The sequence below is a fragment of the Falco peregrinus genome, chromosome 6 (genome assembly GCF_023634155.1).
Source record: "Falco peregrinus isolate bFalPer1 chromosome 6, bFalPer1.pri, whole genome shotgun sequence".
Classification (NCBI taxonomy): Eukaryota; Metazoa; Chordata; class Aves; order Falconiformes; family Falconidae; genus Falco; species Falco peregrinus.
The window spans coordinates 71,108,726-71,129,154 of NC_073726.1; the positions used below are offsets into that span (position 1 = coordinate 71,108,726).

Consider the following 20,429-nt stretch of genomic DNA (forward strand, 5'->3'; position numbering starts at 1 on the left):
GACTTTTAATCAAGATGAAGTCCTGCAAGAGCCAGTATTGGAAGGGCTGGCTGACGTTCAGGTCAGCCCCATCTACACTGTGGGACTGACGAGGGTGCAGTGAGAGCGGTGGTGCACAAAAACCTTCCTATGTGTTGTCTTCTACAGTTTCTGTAAGACTGAAATCTCTGGTGTAGAGCTGGTGTTTACTCAATCACCTTTTGAGAGTCCTACCTCACAAAGTTGGCTTTCTGCACCTGTTGAAGCTTGAGAAGCAGAGGGGTTTGGCAGCAGGTTAACTCCTTGTTTCCCAATGGTAGGGTGAGGATCCTGCATCCCATTTTCCATACTTTCAGACACTTAAGTATATCTCAGCTCACAGTACTGTGCTTCAAAAAGGTGCCAGGCTGTGTTGAGGCATGCTGCCCCCTGTGCAAAGCCTGAGGTGCTTTTGCAGTGACATTGCTGTGAGATTCGTGGGCTAAACTAGCTTCTCACTCTTTCTTTCCCATTTCCCAGAAGGCATAATGCTTTTTAAAATGTAAACTACTGATTTGGAAGTACCCGGTAACACAAAGCATTACGCAGAGGAGAGGCAGGCTATCACTTGCTTAGAGAGAGCTCAGGGGAGGATGTCTCTTTGTTCAGTATGCCAGCAAAAAGACGTCCCAGGATAATAAATTCTGCCAGTGGCTTTCACACGCTTTCAGGCGCAGTGATGGAAGTCGGCATGGTGCAGCTGTTAGAGATGGGGTTGGGAGGAAGCAGTCCATGTACCTGCAAAAACTTCCTTTGGAAGCTGCTGGAAAAGCTCCTGGTAGTTTCCACAGGTTTTGGAGCAGGCATGAAGTAGTTGCAGTCAAAGCAAGAATCTTATCTGCTGCATGGTTTAGGCTAAAAGGAGTGTGTTCATCTATGTCTCTTTTTGCATTCCATAAACTGACATTATATTAGTAATAATACCCACCAGGCAGAAGTTAGAAGGGGTTGCAAGGATTAATTAACATTTGTAGAGCACGTTGAGATCTTTTGATGGGAAGAAGTTAGCAAGTGCCAGGTACTAATACAACAATGAGGGAAAATAGCTATCCGTCTGCATTCACTCTTGGAATGTAATGGATTATACCAGGAGCTTTGGCTTAAACATTTTTGTGTGTGTGTGTTTAAGGATGAATTTTTTTTATTACCTTTTCTTTAAGAAGATCAGTTGAATCTGTAAAAAGGCTTTGTCTCCTGGTGATCAAAACTTATAATCTCTTATATCCTCTCACATTTGGAATTAGACTCTCTTTTGCCTGCAGTTGCAATCTGTTCCTGTTAGCCGTATTGCTTTCTTACCACAGCACCCCTTTGCTATCCTCATCTTGATGTCCACCTCCTTTCACTTTCCTTCTGCTGTTGGTCATACCTCTCTCTTCATTAGTCCGATCTACTTTGCTCCTTCACCTTTGCTGTCCTGGACTCACATGACATTTCTTTTAGCAGTATGGTGAAATGCAGATAAAAGAAAGTATGTGTTGTGTGGCATCAAACCAATGCTTTGCAGACCAGTGCATTGGTCATGGTGTGCAGAGGCAAGGGCAATCACAACACAAAGTAATGCTGTGCTTTCCAACAAGGGCACACTCATCACTATCTGGAAGCAACCCAGAGCTCATGGGTCCAGCCCAGGTTAGTGCTGCTCACCCTTTCCTGCAACCCAGGTGCCAATGTGGGAGGAGCGTGACTGTATCTTGCCTGTTGGACGGGCTGGAGCTGTGACAAGGACTGAAGGCTTGGGGCCAGGATTTGTATCTGATGAACATGAAGCACAGAAGGGGCTGGGGGCAGGCCGACCAGTTAAGGCAGAGGATGTCTGTTTGTCACTGGAAGATTTGCCAAAGAACCAACAGGACCTGATCAATTGCCGTGAACGTACAACTGGCACTAACAGCTCCCTGTGTCTATGCAGGGCTCATCTGTGTGGGGATGCTACCAGTGTAAAACGTTTTGCAACAGCTATTATAGACTGATTCCCTTGGTGGAACTGCTATTCTAGAATGAAATTGAAAATAAAAGGAAAAAAAAGTGTACCATAATAATTGCTGTGAATTGGAAACATGCTGTGTATTGCAGAAAAGCTCCTTACTCTTGGCACAGGATCTCCAAGGGCAGTTCCTCTGTGTTAGGTGTCCTATGTCTCTAACAGCTGTGTATGTCCCATTGGAAGTCCACAGACCATGGGCAGTTCTAGGGCAAGCTAATTGTTGTTTTCTTCCATTCCCTAGTTTTTATCTGGATGTTTTCTGTGAATAACTTATAAATTGTAGATAATTTGCTAGTGAATCTTTGCGATGGGAGAGGTTTTTGTTGGATGCTAGAGTTCTGTGGAACATGGGGTTTTTTTTACTATTTAAAGAACAGTGGCTTTTAGATTTGTGTTTTCAGTGTGATTGATCTGCTCTCATAAACTCGGCCAGCTTTCACAGACTTTCTCCAATAGTTTACACTGACTTGTTTGGAATTTTGTCATGAGTAACTTCTGGAATAAGGATCACAGTGGAGCAGTGTAAAGGGAACAGACATATCTAAGGGAAAACTAATTGAAAGGATAAAGCCAGGGTATTTTATTGTGTTTATGCGGGTGTAGTCATATGATGTCTGCAAATCATTGTAACGTTACTGTGCTGTTCAAAGTGCTGTACGTGACCTTGCATATCTGTACAGGCCTGTTTTATGGAAGGTTTTTTTTACCTTTCATGAAGGTGAAAGACACATTGGAATTAGCTTTTGGAGAGATGCATGGAATGTATCTGCCCCTAATCCTGTTAGCAAATGACAGGATCTGCACTTGTAGTTCTTCTGCTGTCTCACTGAAAATGTCTCCTAATTGCCTTGGCTGTTGACAGTAGGTTTCTTAAACACCTGAGAAAGAGACAGATGTTTGTCCATGTTAAAAGGGAACAGCTATGAATTTCCCTTGAAACCAAATCTGCACCTGCACAACATCCGTGAGTTGTGTGCGTGGGGAATCGGTACCGGAAAACTTTGAGACACCTGATATTCATTATTTTTTTTTCACGTTCACCATATGTTGTAGCACTGAATGTATTTATAATGCTGTGTCCCCCCTAAAGTGGTTTATTTCAGTTAGCATAAGGCTTCGTGGTCCACTCTGTTTTGGTGCATGTTCTGCTCTTACATTTCAGCTGCTTTCCTGCTTGCAGCCTTTATTTCAATATTTAGTCTGCTGTGGTGTGTTAAGGCTGTGTCCTCCTCTTGCATATTTTGTGTCAGAAAGAGTGGATGAAAAAAAGGTTATTCTGTTGTTATCTGAATGATTATCTGGTAAAATTATTTTTCCAGGCTCCGTGTGTGCAAATAGAAGCCTTGTACTTTGTTCGTCAGCACAGTCTTTGCTGTATTTCTGAAAGCTCCAGCAGACATCAGGGACCTGTCTGGCTCTGAGCAACAGTCATTTAGTTACAATCTCTAATCCCCTGGGAAATACAGAGGAGTTCTGATGCTTCACAGAGCCCAGCCTAACGCTAACACCCATACTTCTGATGAATCGAGCAATACAAATAGTGGGTTCTGACTGTTAGGCTATTTCAGGTCACATAACGTTTCAGGCAAGGCCAAAGGAGTTACTACTGAGTGATGTGTGGTCTGAGTAATCACAACTGGTTATCTTACAGTTTCCTTTCTCTCAGTCAGGGAGGGCCTTGGCTTTCCAGGCCCTGGACAGCCATATGAATCTGGCTGCATGTTGACGGCAGAGCCACTTCCCCAGTCCTGGTGTTTTTGCTGTCCTTCCTACTTCCCAGCTGATTTCTTTCCCTCTTCCCAGTCCTCTGAATATTTCTCCATCAACCTTTCTCCATTCCCTATCTCATGCCCTGCAGGGACGGAGGCTCCTCATCCATTGCTCTGTCTGTCTCTCCTCTCCCCTCTCCCCCTCCCCAGCTCAGGGAGACATCTTGTTCTAGGCTCCTTCCAACAGCCCTGGTCCCTGTTTGATCCCCGCTTCCACATTCCCCCTTCCTGCCCCGCTGGTTCTCTGTCCCAGTCTTGTATAAATCCATAATCAATTTCAGTGTCAGTCCTAAATCAGAGACTGATGTTTTGGTTATGGAATAGCTATATATAGTTAGGAAATAACAATAGCTGTAGCCTATATGCTGATCCATCCTAGGCGCAGCTGCATTGCAGTGATAGATGGATCCAGCACTATTGGCGGGTGCTGTCCCTTATATCAGTCGATGTGATGCCTTGAACTTTCTTGCCTTCAGGATTCATCCACTATAGGCTCCTGGGCCCTGGTTCCTCATTACACCCTGCAAAACCTGGCAGGCAAGTGAGGAAAAAGCATGAGTGCAGAAGGGGACTCTGCTCATAGAGATTTGTCATCTTCAAAAACCAAGGCTTTGTTTCATGTAAATTTCATATCTTGTTTTGGCAGGGTGGATGGTGAATAGGTATATGCTGGAAATTGACTGTGAGTAGATTGGTTATGGTGATAGAGGATTAGAGCGTGTGACCGAGATTGGTTTGGATGTTAATGAGTCCAGTGATTCTGAGTTAAATTTTTTAGTGTTTGTCCCCATATGATATTTGGTGGAGCAAGTACAGGTTGAAAATAAAGCAGCTTCCCGTGTATGAGACCAATCCTCATGGTCCTACACTTCCTATTAAAATACAGTGCTCTTACAATGCAGCAACCCTGTTAATCTTTGTGGAGGGAATGAAATACAAGTGTGCCTTTGTTATTTCCTAATGTGATGTGTTAAACAAGCCTTCAAAGCAGGTAACCGGGGTGAAAGGAGAGGAGAGGAAATTGAAGGCTGGGTATCCAGAACAGCGATGCATACATAACTTAGAATAATTCAGTTTGTGCTTTCCTGAAATTGTAGCTTTGTTCCTGTTTGCTAATTTAGGAGGATGCAGCATACTGTTTTGGAATAAGAAAATAACACTATAAATAATAATTTATAAAGAAAAAAATTAAACTTTTTTTCTTCAGAAAACATTACCTGCTGCAGTTACAAGGCTAAACTGGACACTGAGCAAAAAGTGAAAGCTGATTCTCCTTCCATCCAGTTTCCTTGCCTTTGTCTCTATAATGAGAGCTTGCTAAAATATCCCTTGTTTCTGTCGCTGCTGTAGCTACACTAGGGTGGAGGCAGTCTCTACCCCAAGCACCATGTTCTGTAAATCTGGTTTTGGCTCACCTAGCTGAGGTGGTGCTTACAGTAGCAATGCTTGTCTGGAAGGGCTGCTTTTTGCCATTGCTGCCCTCAGAATTGAACCATTAGGAAAAAACACTGGGATGCTGTAAAAAGCCTGATGTAAAAAAATGTTGAAGCTGCTATTGTACCCTAATCCCAAGTATAAGAAACCCAAAAGTGCAATTCAGCTGGAAGGTACTTATATCCGTCTAACAAGTAAGCCGAATCTATTGTATTTTACCCCTCTTTATTAATTAGTTTACCTCTCTCAAAGTATATCCTCCAGGTACAGAACTAAGACAGACCCTGTTCTGCTTAATCCACAACTTTGAGATGCACTTTGGGAGTCCCAGCTGGACGAGATACAACTTTGTTCAATAATAGCACTCTGTTGCATTTAAAGGGAGGTGGTTACATCAGAAATCTTGGCAAAACCAGACCATTGCTATAGGTATAGGGAAAGGGAGCAACAGTAAATTTGGGAATCCTCTTGAAATGGATTATAACTGTTGTGCTTGAAGAAAAGAAAAAGCTTCACTTCTTAATGACAACACACTTTCCACTCCAGCCTCTGGTGGAAAAAATGTATTGCATGTGATGCGAGTTTTTTATTTTTAAATAGAAAGAAGAACTGTTTCTCATATTCACTGCTGAGAAAAAAAAAATTATATATGTATGCATATAATATATATAGAAAAATTGGTCTCGGGCCATGAAAAACAGTGCTGTACTCTTGTTCATGTTCCTTCCCATAAGGCTGCACAGTTCCTTGTGTGCTTTTGCTCCAGGTTCCCCACAGGCTGTCTGATGGGGTGTCTATCCCTGCCTATACCTACCTCAGTGTCCTAGTTTAATGACATGACTATGAAGGATGAGAAAATGGCCCATTAACCCAAGTCCTCCTCATGCCTGCCTTCCCTCCCTTGCCTTCATTTAAAGACCTCTGATAGATATTGTAGCTGACGACATGAATTTTGCACGAGTTTAAAAGATGTTTGGAGGAAATACAGAACTTTGTGGCTTGAGCGTGACACATTGGAGACATCAGTTTGTCTAAAGGTGCCTGTAAAAAAATACGCGTTTCATTCCTCAAATCTTTTGCATATTTCTAGGAAAACCACAATTCTCGATATGCAGAAGAGCTTTTTTAAGATACAAATGCTCGTGTATATCTTCATTTTTAATTCCTTTTGTCTTGAGTAAATGTCTCAGTCATGCCAGTTGGAGTTTTATTTGCAATGAAATATAAAAAAGGAGGAGTTAGATCTTAACTTTGTATACATTCAGTAAGCTAGCAATCTGAGTTATATAAGTGCCTCGAAAGCCATACTGAATACAAGTGCCCAAAACCACAAGAAAGAAAATTTCTGATTTGGCTTTGTAGCAATTGTGGATTGTATATTCTGGGGCAAAACCTTTAAGTCCTTACTTATGCCTCAGCTAGGCAAAATGCCCATTATTCTCAAGTCATATGCCTGAAATATTACTGGGTAAGGCTGTGGCATAAATTATTTTGGTTTTTATATGCAATAAAGCACTAGAAACTGGAGGTGGTGCAGCAAGCAGAAAGCAATTTGTTACGGAGTCAACAAACACCACATCAACCACAGTGGTACGCACAGCGATTGGGTTTTGCTCCCACTTTTAAAGTTTGAAAAATTAGGCTTGTTTTGTACACTTTTTTGCATGTTTTTCATCTGCCAGGGTTTCACCAGATTTCTGGGTGAATTCCACTAAGCTTCAAGGAAAGCAGTAAAAAAGTAATAGTTATCAGCTAGAAGGCACTTGGCCAATTATTGTTTTCTGCCCAGTTACTTTTTCTTTTTTTCATGTGAAACTCCTAAATTAAAACAGGTTAACTATACTGCACTACTCACTGACAGGTCAATGTCAGTCTATTGTGGATGAAGTAGAGCATTGCAGACTTCACATATTGAGAGAATTACATGCTTTTCCCTGGGACATTTCCAACGAGTGCTTTTATCTAAATATAATATATTTCAGAGGCAAATTTGACATTGTTTCAGTAGCTGAAGGTTTTTACCCTTCATGTTAGTGGCCCTGCATGCAATTTATGCTGAGGTACACAGAGGCGACTTACCAGAGGTATTTGAATGTGGTTGGAGAATCTGCTTGCATTTCATATTATGAAACAGATCATCAGTTTTCAGCCATGAGGAAAGAAAAAAAATAGGCGCACACATGAGTCATTCTGCCTTTGTGCAGAATGATGCAGTGATGTTACAGACTGGCTCTAACGATGAGGCCCAGATTTTAGGGCTTGAATCTAAACCCAGAGCAACAGTGTTATGAGCAGAAAACTGCAAGAAATGAGACAAGGCATTGGAAATCCTGGGCGTCTATGCAACTGAAACATATATTTTCAACAGAAACTAGTAATCTGGGAAGCCAGAATCTGTCCTAGAGGCTTCAGTGCCATGTTCAGCAATGAAATAAAATCGCTGGCTACTTTTGGCATGAATTACTTAGTAGTCACCAAATACTTTTGTTGTCAGTGTGGAGTCATTTTCCCTTGGCTTGCATATCACTTTTTATACTTCATTCTTCAATGTGGATTACTTGTACATTATTTTTTTAGAATCAAACTGTTAAAGGGATGTGTACGTTCTCTTTTCTTACCTGTGAAAAAACCTAAATGTCAAAAACATCAAAAGGAAAGAAACCCTAGAGAAGAATGTACAGAAGCCAGACCTCTCAGAAGATCTTTTCTTTCCCATACTTAACTGTTTTGTCATGCAAACAAAATAACAATCTCACAGCCAGATCCTTAACAAATATAATAATCTAATTATTTTCCCTAACTGAAAAAAAAATAATTGTTAAAATGCATATTGTTTTGTCTTTTAGGTATTTTAGATCGAGGTTTAAAGTAGGAGAAAGTCTTCTAAAGGTATGGCAGGAAATTAAGGATGCCCGATCTGAAAAAAAGAACATTCTTCTGCTAACCCACTGAATAAGTGGTTATGCAGCAGAAAAATAATGATCCTTGAACTCTTTGGAGCTATGAAATATAAGAAAGGATATTAGAAACACACAGTATGAAAATGATGTTAATGAGAAGGGAATACATCGAAAGGTGTGTCAGTCTCTTCATTTTTCCCAGAGAACTATATGGATATCTGGGTAATTTGCCTGCTCAGGAGCGTAGCTCCAGAGAATGTGTGGGTGAAAAGAGTAAAGGTATTTGTGAGTCAGAAATAAATTATGAGCAGAATGAGAAGGCACGTACCTTCTGTAAATGGAACACTGTAGTATCTAAGTCCAGCAGGTGCCACTGTATAATCTAGTCTGACTTTTCATACCTAAGAGACAACGAAATTTCACCAAGTTGTGTCTATAATGAGCCCAATAATTGGTATTTAACTGTGGTATAACTTCCAGAAAGGCATCCTTCTTAATGTGGAGATGCAAGAGATGGATGTTGCATCATTTCACCCTCACTGTTAAAAACATGTGCTTAATTTCCAGTTTTAATTTGTCTAGGTTTAATTTCCAGCCATTTGTTAATTTTATCCACTTGTCTCTCCTACATTCAATGTGAAAAAAATGGTGCATGTCAAATTGAGAAGTATGTGAAAAATATGGGTGTTAATAACAGCATTCATGCACAACATTGGACTGAGAACTGTGGTGGCATGTCTGCATGTCTCCAGCATAATCCCCTGTTTTCACTCACTACATCTTTTTGAAACATGAGCATTTTGGACTGAAATTCTGCTCATTCCCTTGTAAAAATGAATTTTCTTGAGCAGGTCGGAGCAGCATGCTGGCAGCTGTCATTGAATTATGGAGGAATGATTAAAAGAAACAGTTTTCCCCACAAGTGCCCCCCACCATTTACCACATTTTTAGGTACGACTTGAACGAAATACAGCTGACATTTGACACGCAAGCTTGACAGAGGCATAATCCTCTGGAAACATGTACATTTGTTATGTTTTTTTGAGGTGAAGATTGATCCGTTGTTTATACCCACATTTTGAAGAGTGCCTATCATAATACAAAATAAATGAACAATGAAAAAATTAAAAACATATGCAAAAATAAAATGGTACCAAATATCAAGAGTGACACAAACGGCACTCCCCAGTGGGTATAATAATGGAGTCCATCCTCACCCCACCCATCATTTCGGGAAGAGCCTGGGTAAATAGAAAGGCTTTCTAAGAGTGCAGAAGGCCAATAAATGCAGCTTCTATAGATTGAGTCTGGCAGTGAAATTTGTCATCAAGGATATTTTACTGACATCCTCCGTCTGCCATCAATATGGAGACATATGAGGCAACATATGTCGCTTCAACTGCTGTGGTGTTAGGTAATGAAGGGGAAGGGCCTTAGAAGTGAAGGTGCAGCAGTTTGATACGGAATGAATGATCTCATTTCTTGGGGTGGACCACAGCGAAAATCAATCTGTAATAGATGTAAAGGCTTCTAGATAACGAAGTTGTGGGGGAAAGAGCTTGCTGAATAGGTACAGTTGTGTCTAATTGAGGTATGTGTTGGGAGGGAAGTGCTATGAATGCAAGGTGTTTTTGCAGGCAAGAGAAAGGGAAGACAGAATGGCATTTTACTGAATCGTGGGGGAAATAAGAGGGAGATTTGGGATGCCTGTTTAACTGAAAAATCTAGTCTTAAAGGCTTTTGTTCTGTTCAGAAATTTTTCACATATTTTTGGCACCCTTCATGTGGAGTCAAAGCTCAGATCCATAGCTCTTCTTTCTTCCTGCCTCCTCTACAATGGAGGTTTTTTTAAGCAAAAGTTTAATTTAAGTGATCCGGCTTAAATTGGACATATGCTTTTTTCCGCTCCTGTGAAAAATGAAAAAGAAATAAGATTCATCAGGTTTAGCTTACAACTCACTGAGAGCAGGTAGTACTACAAATGATTACATTTCTCTTTAATCAGAATACACACTGTTTAGAGATCTCCTATCTTTACAAAATGCCTACTGTAGCAATCCCCTGAGCCTGATCAGGAAATTTCAGTGCTGTCATAATTCAGACAATAATAATAATGTTGTAGTACTGGGCAAGAAATGCTAAAACCAAAGTGCCTTAGATAATGTTTGAACTGATTTGTGGTTTCAACTGGAAACCAGCTGAAGCTGGATTGTATGAAATGGTTCCAGCCCCACAATCATCCTAGCTATAACCAAGTTCCTTACTGGATTATAACTTTATTTAAATTCAGTGCTCGACATAAAATAGAGTGGGTGCCGAACGGAAGAAGTTCTGAGGCAGATGGCCCCATCACCTATATTCCCAATCCAGCAGAGTTAATCTTCCACTCTAGGCTGTAGAGTCACCCAACGCAGTCTGAGGGTAATGTTTTAGGCTTGTTCAAATAATCAGGAGATTTGTTGCTGACTTCAGCAGGTTTGGGATTTTGGTCCTGGAGATAAGAATCTGTCCTACCCACTCAACAGGGCAGAACGTCTGTTGTTACTTGTTATCCCTACCTAATGTGGTGGGAAATGTCCTCTCACATAGATGAGATGCTCAGTCTCCTGCACTTGAGTTGTGCTGTGTGGGCAGTATGATAGACTCAGCACTAATGCTTTACTAGGCCAATAACACTGATTTTTCTCATGTCAGAAACATAGAGAAGAGGAGAAGCTGCCAGCACTCTGTTATTTTTGTGGTTTTGTGTTTTTTTTTTTTTTTCCTATTATTTGGCATTTAGACTGAGAGCATGTTATCTTTGGTGACAAGGTATAGGACAGTTTCCAAGTCACCATCTTTTAATCTGAATATTTAATAAATGGTGTTGCCTATCAGAAGGCTTGGCTTACCTCTTTGAGATCACACTGTGCCGTGCTCTCATTGCCTGAGATAGCTGGAACAACTAACTTAGAGAGACATTTGCCTGCAAAGACTTTGAACAGTTATGTGGAAGGTGACAAATTGATATAGGGTTAGTTTAATGTATTTGTGGTGTGTGTGTGGTGCATGCTGGGCAGCAAGGCTGTTCTCCAAGGGTGGAGAAACAAAACAGGCCAGCATGGATAATCAGATTTCCATCTGTCTGATATACAGAGCTGAAATCTTGGTCATACTTTTTATTATTTGTTTACTCTTAGTCCAAAGAATTCTGAAAAATGCAGGCAAGTGGAAGAGCTCCCAGATTGATTTTGCTTGTAATGGGTGGCTAGAGAGAGCTGTAACAGTGGGAGAGTGAGAGTTAGTCTTCCCACTCCCGGTAGGGAGGGTGCCTGAATTCATGTGTTTGCCTGTGGTTTACTTTCTATGTGAAATTAGTTTGACACCCTAGGCAGCAGAGGAGGAAGAGGCTGCTTAGATAACTAAGGGAAAGAGAGTGATGTACCAGCCAAGGCAGGCTGAATGAACCCAGTGCATAAGGATTGAGAGAATGGTGAGATGAACACTGTAGTCAGAAGAGTGTATTTTTCATGGGCAGAAATGGCATTTGTCTAACTTGCACCATCTTTCTTGTGACTGAATTTCTCATGGAAAGTCAGTGGCAGTTAGGGTGACTGTGCTGAATCATTTCATAAATGATCCTGCTGTCAGTTTGCTCACAGCCTGGTCATTAGCCTATTCATTAACGTAGCCAACCTGAACTTGCATTTTCAGCCTGCTCTGCTGTCAGTCTGTGGCAGCTTAGTCAGGTCCACTCTAGCAAAGCTTGTATTTCCAAGGCAAGACAAAACAACCTGTAGAAGTACAATCTCGGAAGTAGTGTTAACGTAATAGTAGAGAAAATATGATACAGATCTATAAAATGCATCTATTAGTTGGTGGTATGACTATTTCTAGACTGCTGGGGATGTTTCGTGCATCCATGCTGGTGGCATAGAATTGAATACCTAAGGTGATCCTTACGGGTGGAACCCATACCTGGTGTACTTGCTTGCTGTAGGAAACCACTGTGATATGCAGTGAGGCAGTGGATACACTTTAAAGGATATTGAGAGAGATTGTCAGCTTTCTTAACATATGATCTATATAATAAGTGTGCAAGGACAGGAAATACATATCTGTCATCATTTGCCTTATTTAATGGGTACCATTAAATGGGAGGTTTTTGCTTAGGGTATTTCTTTCTTTTTTCTAGTTTTCTGAGAAATTGATGGTTTTAAATAAAGGCATTTTAAAGAGGCTTTTAAAAGCACTTGCTCTCCTTGCTGTGTAGGAGTGTTCTGTGTGGGTAGAGAGAGCAGGATAAACTACTTCATCCTCCTGTGGTGTCACTGCAAAGACAAATCCTGAGCCATAGGCACTGGGAATCAGCTCAGTCGTGGCCATTATCCAGCTGCCAACAGCGTGCCCTCTCCTATGCCCTTACATTTGGAGTTCAGAGCTGAAAAGATCATAGGCTTCTTGCAGCCAGAACATCTTACTGAGTGGGCTTTCTGTAGTCAGTTTGCTAATGCAGTTCATTCCAGACAGTCTCTGTCTTCTGCAAATTAGAGACCCCATTGGTTTATTATTGTATTTCCTATGCTTTCTGTTCTAGACCTAAATGATATGTTGACCCCCCATTAAATTGCTTACAAATGACAGGACATGCTTTTTCTTGCCTTCCCTGTGTCACCTCTAGTGCTTTTAACTAATCTCCTTCCTTTCTTCCTCTTCCCCCTACTGTGATCCTTCATGGCCATGCTGCTCATGGTTTTCACCCTCTTTGAGAGGAGCTGTTTCTACAAAGAAAAGGTTGCAAGCTCTTGAAGCCGAGCATGAAAGTAGCAAATGAAATCCTTCAGTGCACTGAGGATGAAAACACTGTTCTAGATCTGGAAAGTGGCTCAGTCATTTTGGGTTTTTAACTTCCATTTCTAATTTTTAAAGCAAAATTGGGATAATTGAATCTCTCCTGAACCTACACTTTAACCCTTCTTTCTGCAAAGGAGAAAAGTAGTACTAGAAGAAAGTGATGGTAGAGGCTTGGACCCAAAGAGTCTGATGCATGACCAAATCAAAATGTTTTACTTGCATTTAATGTTAGAATATTCCTTGAAATGCAAACTTTAACTGTGCTTGTTTTTACTCGGTACAGAACTCTTTTTTTTTTTCTCTATGTGCATGGCTGTACAGCTAGCTGAAATGCATACCTGTGCAAGGAAATGTGACTTCTTCAGCTTTATGTACCAGACCGTTGCTGAAAGCAAAGTAAATGAATATCCTGACTGGGCCTGGCACATGTTAACTTCCTATTTCACTTTGCCTGCACAAAAAAGATAAGAGGAATGCCAGCCTTTCCCTTTATCTCACGCAGTAATAATGCACCTCAGCAAAGATTTGAATGGGCCGCAGGATTACTAGGATTGTAATATCTTGCTTTTCTTTTCAAGTAGGATGAAACTAAATGTAATCATCTGTTAGGTTAGATGAACACAATGGGTTCTCAGCTGTAGGCTTTCATCACAGCAGTGATCTTGTATGATTTGGCCTGGCAGGGCTATGGGCTCACAGACATTTTGTTGGTGTCAGGTGTTTGGCACTCAGAACCAGCCACTGAGAGCGGTTGTTATACTTGTGTCTCCTTGCTTCCCAGTCTTTCAGGTTTAGAATACTGTCACCATTTTCGGTGTGTGATATTTAGAGGAGGCTAATGAAGAGGTGATTGGCTAAGTCCAATTTCATTTATGCGGGCTTGAGTGATAGTCTACTCAAATGCTGCCTTGCTGTGTGCATTCTGGTGGGATCATGGTGCAGTCTAGCAGGATGTTTGCTCAGCTACAGAGCTGGGCTTTTATGGTCTTGGTATTTTCTAAGGAGCAAATTGACAGTGTGGTGTGGTTGCTGCCTTCATTGTGGCTATTTTGTCAAATTCATTTCTGAAAAAGAAAACAAACCCAAGCTTTGAAACTATGCATCTCAACACCACAGCATATTTTCTAAACAGCATATGGAGCAGCCACTGCAGCCATGCTTACTGTGCTCTGGTCAGCTGCTTTTTGTAATTTTTCAGTCACAGTGTCCCATGTACTTTGTTTCCCTATCCCTAATGCTCTGTTGGCAGGCTGTCCTACCAGAGAAATGATGATGATGAGGAAGAAGCAGCCAGAGAACGTCGACGACGGGCTCGACAGGAGAGGCTGCGGCAAAAGGAAGAAGGAGATCTATCAGGAGAAGTAATGGAGAAATCGGAAGTTAATGCCCAAAACAGGTAAACATCTGATGTTTACTGACAAGTCAATAGTAATTTTTGTTCAGAGTAGAGAAGTATCCTGAAGAGATCTGTTTTGCTACTTAAATTTCAAGCACCAGGTTTTGTCATCCTTGCTCTAAAGAGGACCTAAGACTGAGGAGCACCAGTGGCTGTGTCTACTCAGTGTGATGGGAGCATCACTGAAGCTGGAGTTGAGGCCATGCTCATGACCCATTCCCAGGTTGTCCTCAGGGCTCTCTATGGGGCAGCTCAGCTGGGGCTCATGGAGGGAAATACCTCTGATGCATCCTGCTGTCAGATCCCCTCAGGCATGACTGGGTCTTGCCTTACAAACCTCCACATCTTTTGCCCTGCTTATAGGGGCCATGGTGTCATGAAACCAAGGCACGTGGGACTGGTGGGCACCCAGGCCTCAAGCTGCAGCTGAAACATGCCTGCAAGGTGCTGGGTGTAAGCCCTAGACCTCAGCCCTCATCTGGCACTGCCAGATCATATGGCTACAAACAGCAGAAAAGCTTGTGGAGTGAGGCACCATCATTTCTTCAGTTTCACATAGTCACAAATAATATATCCAGATTTCCAGTAGCCATAACACAACTGGTAGAAAAGAGCAGAAATTAACATTGTGATATCAAAGGAACAGATACTGAGCACAAGTAGCATTCTATTAAAAACAAGGAGAATGGATATAGATAGGAAATCAGCAGCATTTCTGATTGTAGATTATAATCTTTTTCCACAATAGAAGAGGGGATACCCCCCACCAAAAAAAAACCAACCAAAAAACCCCAAACAAAAAACCCCAACCAAACAACCAACAAAAAACACACTAGAAACGGGGAAGAAACCTGCACACAGGAGAATTAAACAGCTGAATTTTGAAGGAGTCATAAAACCTCCAGGGACTGAGAGTAAGATCCAGTCCTGATGCCTACAGGTGTTGAATAGCATGTCTTACATTAAGTGCTATGCTCACTCTGTTTTCTAACAGGTTATTGTCATTGTACAGACAATCACAATGTCACTGCACCCTTAACTGCCAGGCTATCCTGTTATGGGCTGTGGATGTTGTTGCTGAACAGGAGTAGCTTCTTGTTGCTAGAGAAGTCCACTGAAATCAGAAAGTATCTTGCTCGTGTGGCGTCTTCAAAAACTTTGCCTGGTGGGAAGACTGTGCATAAAACGTGTATGCCTCATGGCAGGCTGAAGGAGGCCTTTTAATGCAAGCTAAGGTTGTCCAAGTGTTCTGCTGCAGGCTGCAGAGAGGGAAGATAATTTTTTCGGGGCTGTTCATATTTCAGCTGTTCCAAGTGCCAGGGACCATTCCAGTGCCTACTGAGGTCAGTGAGACTCCTGGGGACTTCAGTGGCTGTTGGAGCTGGCCTGGAAGGGAACTTTTCCAGGCTCTGACATTGTGAAATACCACATTCCTATACATGTAGAAATGCCAAAATTAATCCCCAGAACTATTTTGCTAGATTTTGAAGTATGCAACCTGTTGTGTTTTTAAACCATGGAATGATGTTACAGCAAGTTTTTTTCCTAGAAACAGTTAAGCACATACATTGTTAGAAAGATATTTTTTTTAAACACAAAATTGTCACTTTTATGTAGTGTGACAGAAGAGGAAACGAAGCGTACTACAACCACTGGGGGAACAGATGATGAAGCTGCATTGTTGGAGAGACTGGCAAGACGGGAGGAGAGACGCCAAAAACGTCTACAGGAAGCCCTGGAACGTCAAAAGGAATTTGACCCCACGATCACAGATGGGAACTTGTCACTGCCCAGCAGGAGAGAAGTAAACAATGTGGAAGAAAATGAGACCATGGGGAAAGAGGAAAAGGCTGAAACACACCGAGGACGCTATGAGATTGAGGAAACAGAAATGATTACCAAATCATACCAAAGGAACAACTGGAGGCAAGATGGGGAAGAAGAGGAAAAGAAAGAAGAAAAAGACAAGGAGGAGCTACAGGATGAGAAACCAAAGGAGGTCCCCGTAGAAGAAAATCAGGTAGATATGACAGCAGAAAAATCCACAGATAAAGAAGAGGTCATAGAAACAAAAACTCTAACTATAAATGCAGAGGAACACAAAGCAGAGAATGATACAAATGCTGTACTGGAGAGGGAGCAGAGTATAACTGATGCTGCAGATAAAGTGAAGCTTAAGGATGAGGAAGAGGCTGAGGAAGAAAGGAAGAAAGCAGAAGAAAGGGAGAAACTTGAGGCAGAAGAAAGGGAGAGGTTAAAAGCAGAGGAAGAAAAAAAGGCAGCTGAGGAAAAACAGAAAGCAGAGGAGGAGAGGAGGGCAGCTGAGGAAAGAGAGAGGGCTAAGGCAGAAGAGAAGAGGGAAGCTGAGGAAAGAGAGAGGGCTAAGGCAGAAGAGGAGAAGAGGGCAGCTGAGGAAAGAGAGAGGGCTAAGGCAGAAGAGCAGAAGAGGGCAGCTGAAGAAAAGGCTAAGCTAGAAGCAGAGAAATTAAAGGAAAAACAAAAGATGGAAGAAAAGAAAATAGAAGATAAACAGGTAAAAGAGAAGAAAGTACAAGAGGAAAAACCTCAAGCAGCTTTCCTAAGGAAACAGGTACAGTAAACATTTTGCACCAAAATAAGACACCTGTGGTTTGTGAGAAATGTAATGCAAGAAAAAAGATTGAATTGGAATTTCCTCACAAATCTATTGCTGCATTGAGATGACTGATACTTGAGCTCTCTCCCTTGCTCTTTCCTTTAAAAACTAAAGCTCCTTTACTTCTGCTTACCAGTAATGCAGTGCACAACATGCCTGACTTCACCCCATAATTCAAAGAAAACTGCATGTTCAGACCTCTGCATGTTTTTTGCTGCCTTTTTTCTGAGCTGCTATAAACTGGCCTAATGCAGTAACACATGAGGTGGAGGCAGACACATCTTGACACAAAATATTATGAGCACCTGGTAAACTGTGTGAGGAATGTATGTGTTAAATGCAATCGCAGGAGAGGGCACTCTGCTGGGAGGTGTGAGCATGATGCCATGCAAGGGGGAGAGGCCCAGAAGGGGAATGGGAGCATTGGGAAAGGGTGGAGGGGGCACAACTGCACACGGAGATGTAGGCACAACAGCATATGATGGAGATGTGGCTGCACACTGGACTGCTACATCAACACAGTGTGGAGAAACAAAAGCGCAAACAGATGCAATGTTTTCATATTAAAAATAATATTAAAAACCCAAAAACAAAGGGAGAAGAAAAAGAGGTTAAAATGGAAGCTAAAAAGGAAAAGTTACCAGATGAGAAGCTCCAGACTACCTCCAAAAAAGATCAGGTAACTTGCAAACCATTGATTTGGATGTTGTAAGGAAACTTGAGATAACAAAATAAATAAGAGACCTGTAACTGAAAGTTGCTTGTTCAGCAAAGTACTTAAGCACGTGCTTCACTTCAAGGATGTGGGTAATCCTGCTGAAATAAATAGGGATAAAGCTACTTATGTGCTTAAAGTTAAGTAAATGCTTAAGTATTTTGTTCTTTTGGGGCTTTAGAACCAAGTCCTATTTGTCTTAAAACAAATATTTCAGGAAACTCAGTTTGGTCAATAATGCAAGGATGGTTTGCACGCTAGGGATAATTTTTTTCAGAACTGTATCAACTAATCCATCCTTCTCTGGTTTCCTTCCACTTTACTATGACCTTTTTCCCTATGACTGAGACCTACTCTTACAAAGTAATAATAAAAATAATAATCTAGGCCCTTTGACCACCTGACTGCCTTAACTAATGATTTTCCCCCAAACTGCAACGCCTTATGGTATAAACTGTGCATACCCAAGATTCTTCTTTTGTTTTAAAGATAAAATCTACAAAATTTACTGCATTGCATTTCCACTGTAAACACAGGAGCTGGTGCCATGGTGTTTTACTGTATGGTAAGTAAATAAGATTTGGAGACCATTTACACTTCAGGTTACAGCTGGACACAGCCATGCTCAATGTTGTGTAGTAGCTGTGCTTTTGGGTCAATGCAGCAAGTATCAAAAAAGCCCCTGTATGAAAAAAAACAACCTAATCAGATGTTGAGACTGGTCAGAGTCTTGGACGTTTGGACCCATTTGAGTTCAGCCAGGTCTATGTGGCTTAAAGGGAGCCACAGCACAGGGCTCTAGTAACAGGCAGCTTGCTGCCTGCCCAGCTGCTTGGGAGCATTGAGGGTTATAGAGGGTCTGTTCCAGGGTCCTTAGTTTTTGGATTAATTTGAAACATGCTGTAGGTGCTTAGCTCACCCTCAGAGAGTGATGAAGGCAAATCATGTTATGAGGTTCTATGTCTGGTTGCCTGGCTTGCGTCATCCAAGGTACCATGTTTTGAGTAAGGTGCATGTGAAATTGAAAAGGGAAATGAAGTGATGAAGATGGTTAGAAGAAGGGTTTGTAATGAACAGGGAGATTGGCAATACTAGAATAAGTTACTCTAGAAAGGGGATAAGTTGCATGAGACCTAATGGCGTTGCTTTAGAATAGTGCACTAGAAAAAGTAAACAATCACCCTACCCTAAATCAACCTGACTGTGAAAGCAGAAGAAAGAGCTGTACAAAAAGTAAGGAATAGATTATATTAAACGTTCTTCATAAGATAGAATCGGCTTTTAATATTCACTGTTGCGCACAATCTTTGAATATTACAAGTAAATGTAAAAAAGAGGCTGTAACTGACCACAAATATTGATTCTGGGTGGGACTTTAGATGCAATCGTTCTGCTTGTGTTTATGTGGGAGTTGTCCAGTCAACTCCCACTGGAGCTCTCATCATGCTTTTAAACCATAGCCACAGGGTTAGATTTTTCCAGGAAATTAGTAAGACTTTGAAAGTGACTTGTGATTTTAGTGCTTCCATTTTTGGATGCTCAAGCTGAGACAGTTTAAGAAGTCCCACTTTTAGTGCAACACTGAATGCCCACCCAACTGAAAGGTAAATCTTTTGCATGTGTATTAAGCTTGAGCATTCAATGTGTTTTGTTCTGTTTTGAAAATCGTAACTGTTGTTTCTTGGCTTGTGAAGAAAAATCGACAGTCTCAGACTCCAAACCAAGTCAAGATCAGGCTCCCCTCTCCACTTCTCCCTGCCCTCCCTTCAAAGACATAAAAGTTCAGTGAGGCCTATTTCTGAACCATGTATGCAGTTAAGAGGACGGCAGTATATCCTGAACAAGATTCTGAAGGAATACAGTGGATCTACATAACCAGATTTTGCTTGTGTGGTTGTGCAACACAAGCGTATGTTATTTCTTTATGTGACCAAAATCTGGCCCTCGACGTTCAGGTTTTGATCAAATCAGCAAGTAAAATGTGTCTCCTTTTCTGAACTGCTCCACAATTTTTGGTTCTCAAAAGTGGCCTGGAAAGTTTGTAAGAACAAGCTTTCTCATGATGTGAGACTCCTGGTATTTCCTGCTTCTAGTTTGGCTAGACGTGCTGCAACAGTTGCTGTTCTCATGGTATTTGGGTATGGTAGTTGGCTCTAAATGGAAGCCCTAGACCCAGATGCCCACAGCTTTTAAGTCACCAAGTAATTAAGCCCAAATAAGGAATTAAGTTTGCCAAATGGCTCCAACCTCAGTAACTGATTCACTGTGGTCTGAAGGTGTTCAGACTCTAGATTTAGAAATCTCAGCTCTCAAATATTAGCATAACACCCTAACAGGAAAGAAGCAGTGTAGAGAAATATTAAAATATAAATAGATAAAGCTGGAAATTAGCTAAACATACTTTTGGTTGTGTTCCATCTTGACTTGACGGTCAAGATTTGTGAGTGCATGTGAACTGTTTTCAGCAGTTCCACGTAATACCACCTGTTTACTCCAACTGGAGTCAGTGTAGTCCTTTTTACTGAATTTATCAGAAGCTGAATTACTCTGTAATTTAGGGAAGCACTGAGACAAGGGAAAGTACTTTTTCTGTTACCTGCCTTTGGAATGGGATGTAATGGTTTCTGCTTCTGTGCTAATGGATCTCTGTTTTAGCATTAAAATTAGTAGGAGAAGTATTGGGCCCAAAAGCTGTGTAATGTTTCTGTAATATCTTGTTCTATCATCTTTTTGAAAAAAGAG

At 41.3% G+C, this 20,429-nt stretch overlaps 1 protein-coding gene across 11 annotated transcripts in view; it reads left to right on the forward strand.

Annotated features, from left to right (window-relative positions):
- Window positions 1-20,429, forward strand: part of CALD1 (caldesmon 1) — a 202,748-nt gene that overhangs the window by 152,990 nt on the left and 29,329 nt on the right. For 9 of the 11 annotated variants that reach the window (XR_008747697.1, XM_055807422.1, XM_027782807.2 and 6 more), the window contains 3 exons: window positions 14,191-14,337; window positions 15,955-16,927; window positions 17,568-17,651. Coding sequence is in view for 10 of the 11 variants with exons in the window: in XM_055807422.1 (XP_055663397.1) it covers window positions 14,191-14,337; window positions 15,955-16,927; window positions 17,568-17,651 (1,204 nt within the window). In the remaining variant the exon portion in view is untranslated. The remainder of the gene's footprint in view (window positions 1-14,190; window positions 14,338-15,954; window positions 16,928-17,567; window positions 17,652-20,429) is intronic. The other 2 variants (XM_027782801.2, XM_027782805.2) reach the window with 1 other exon arrangement.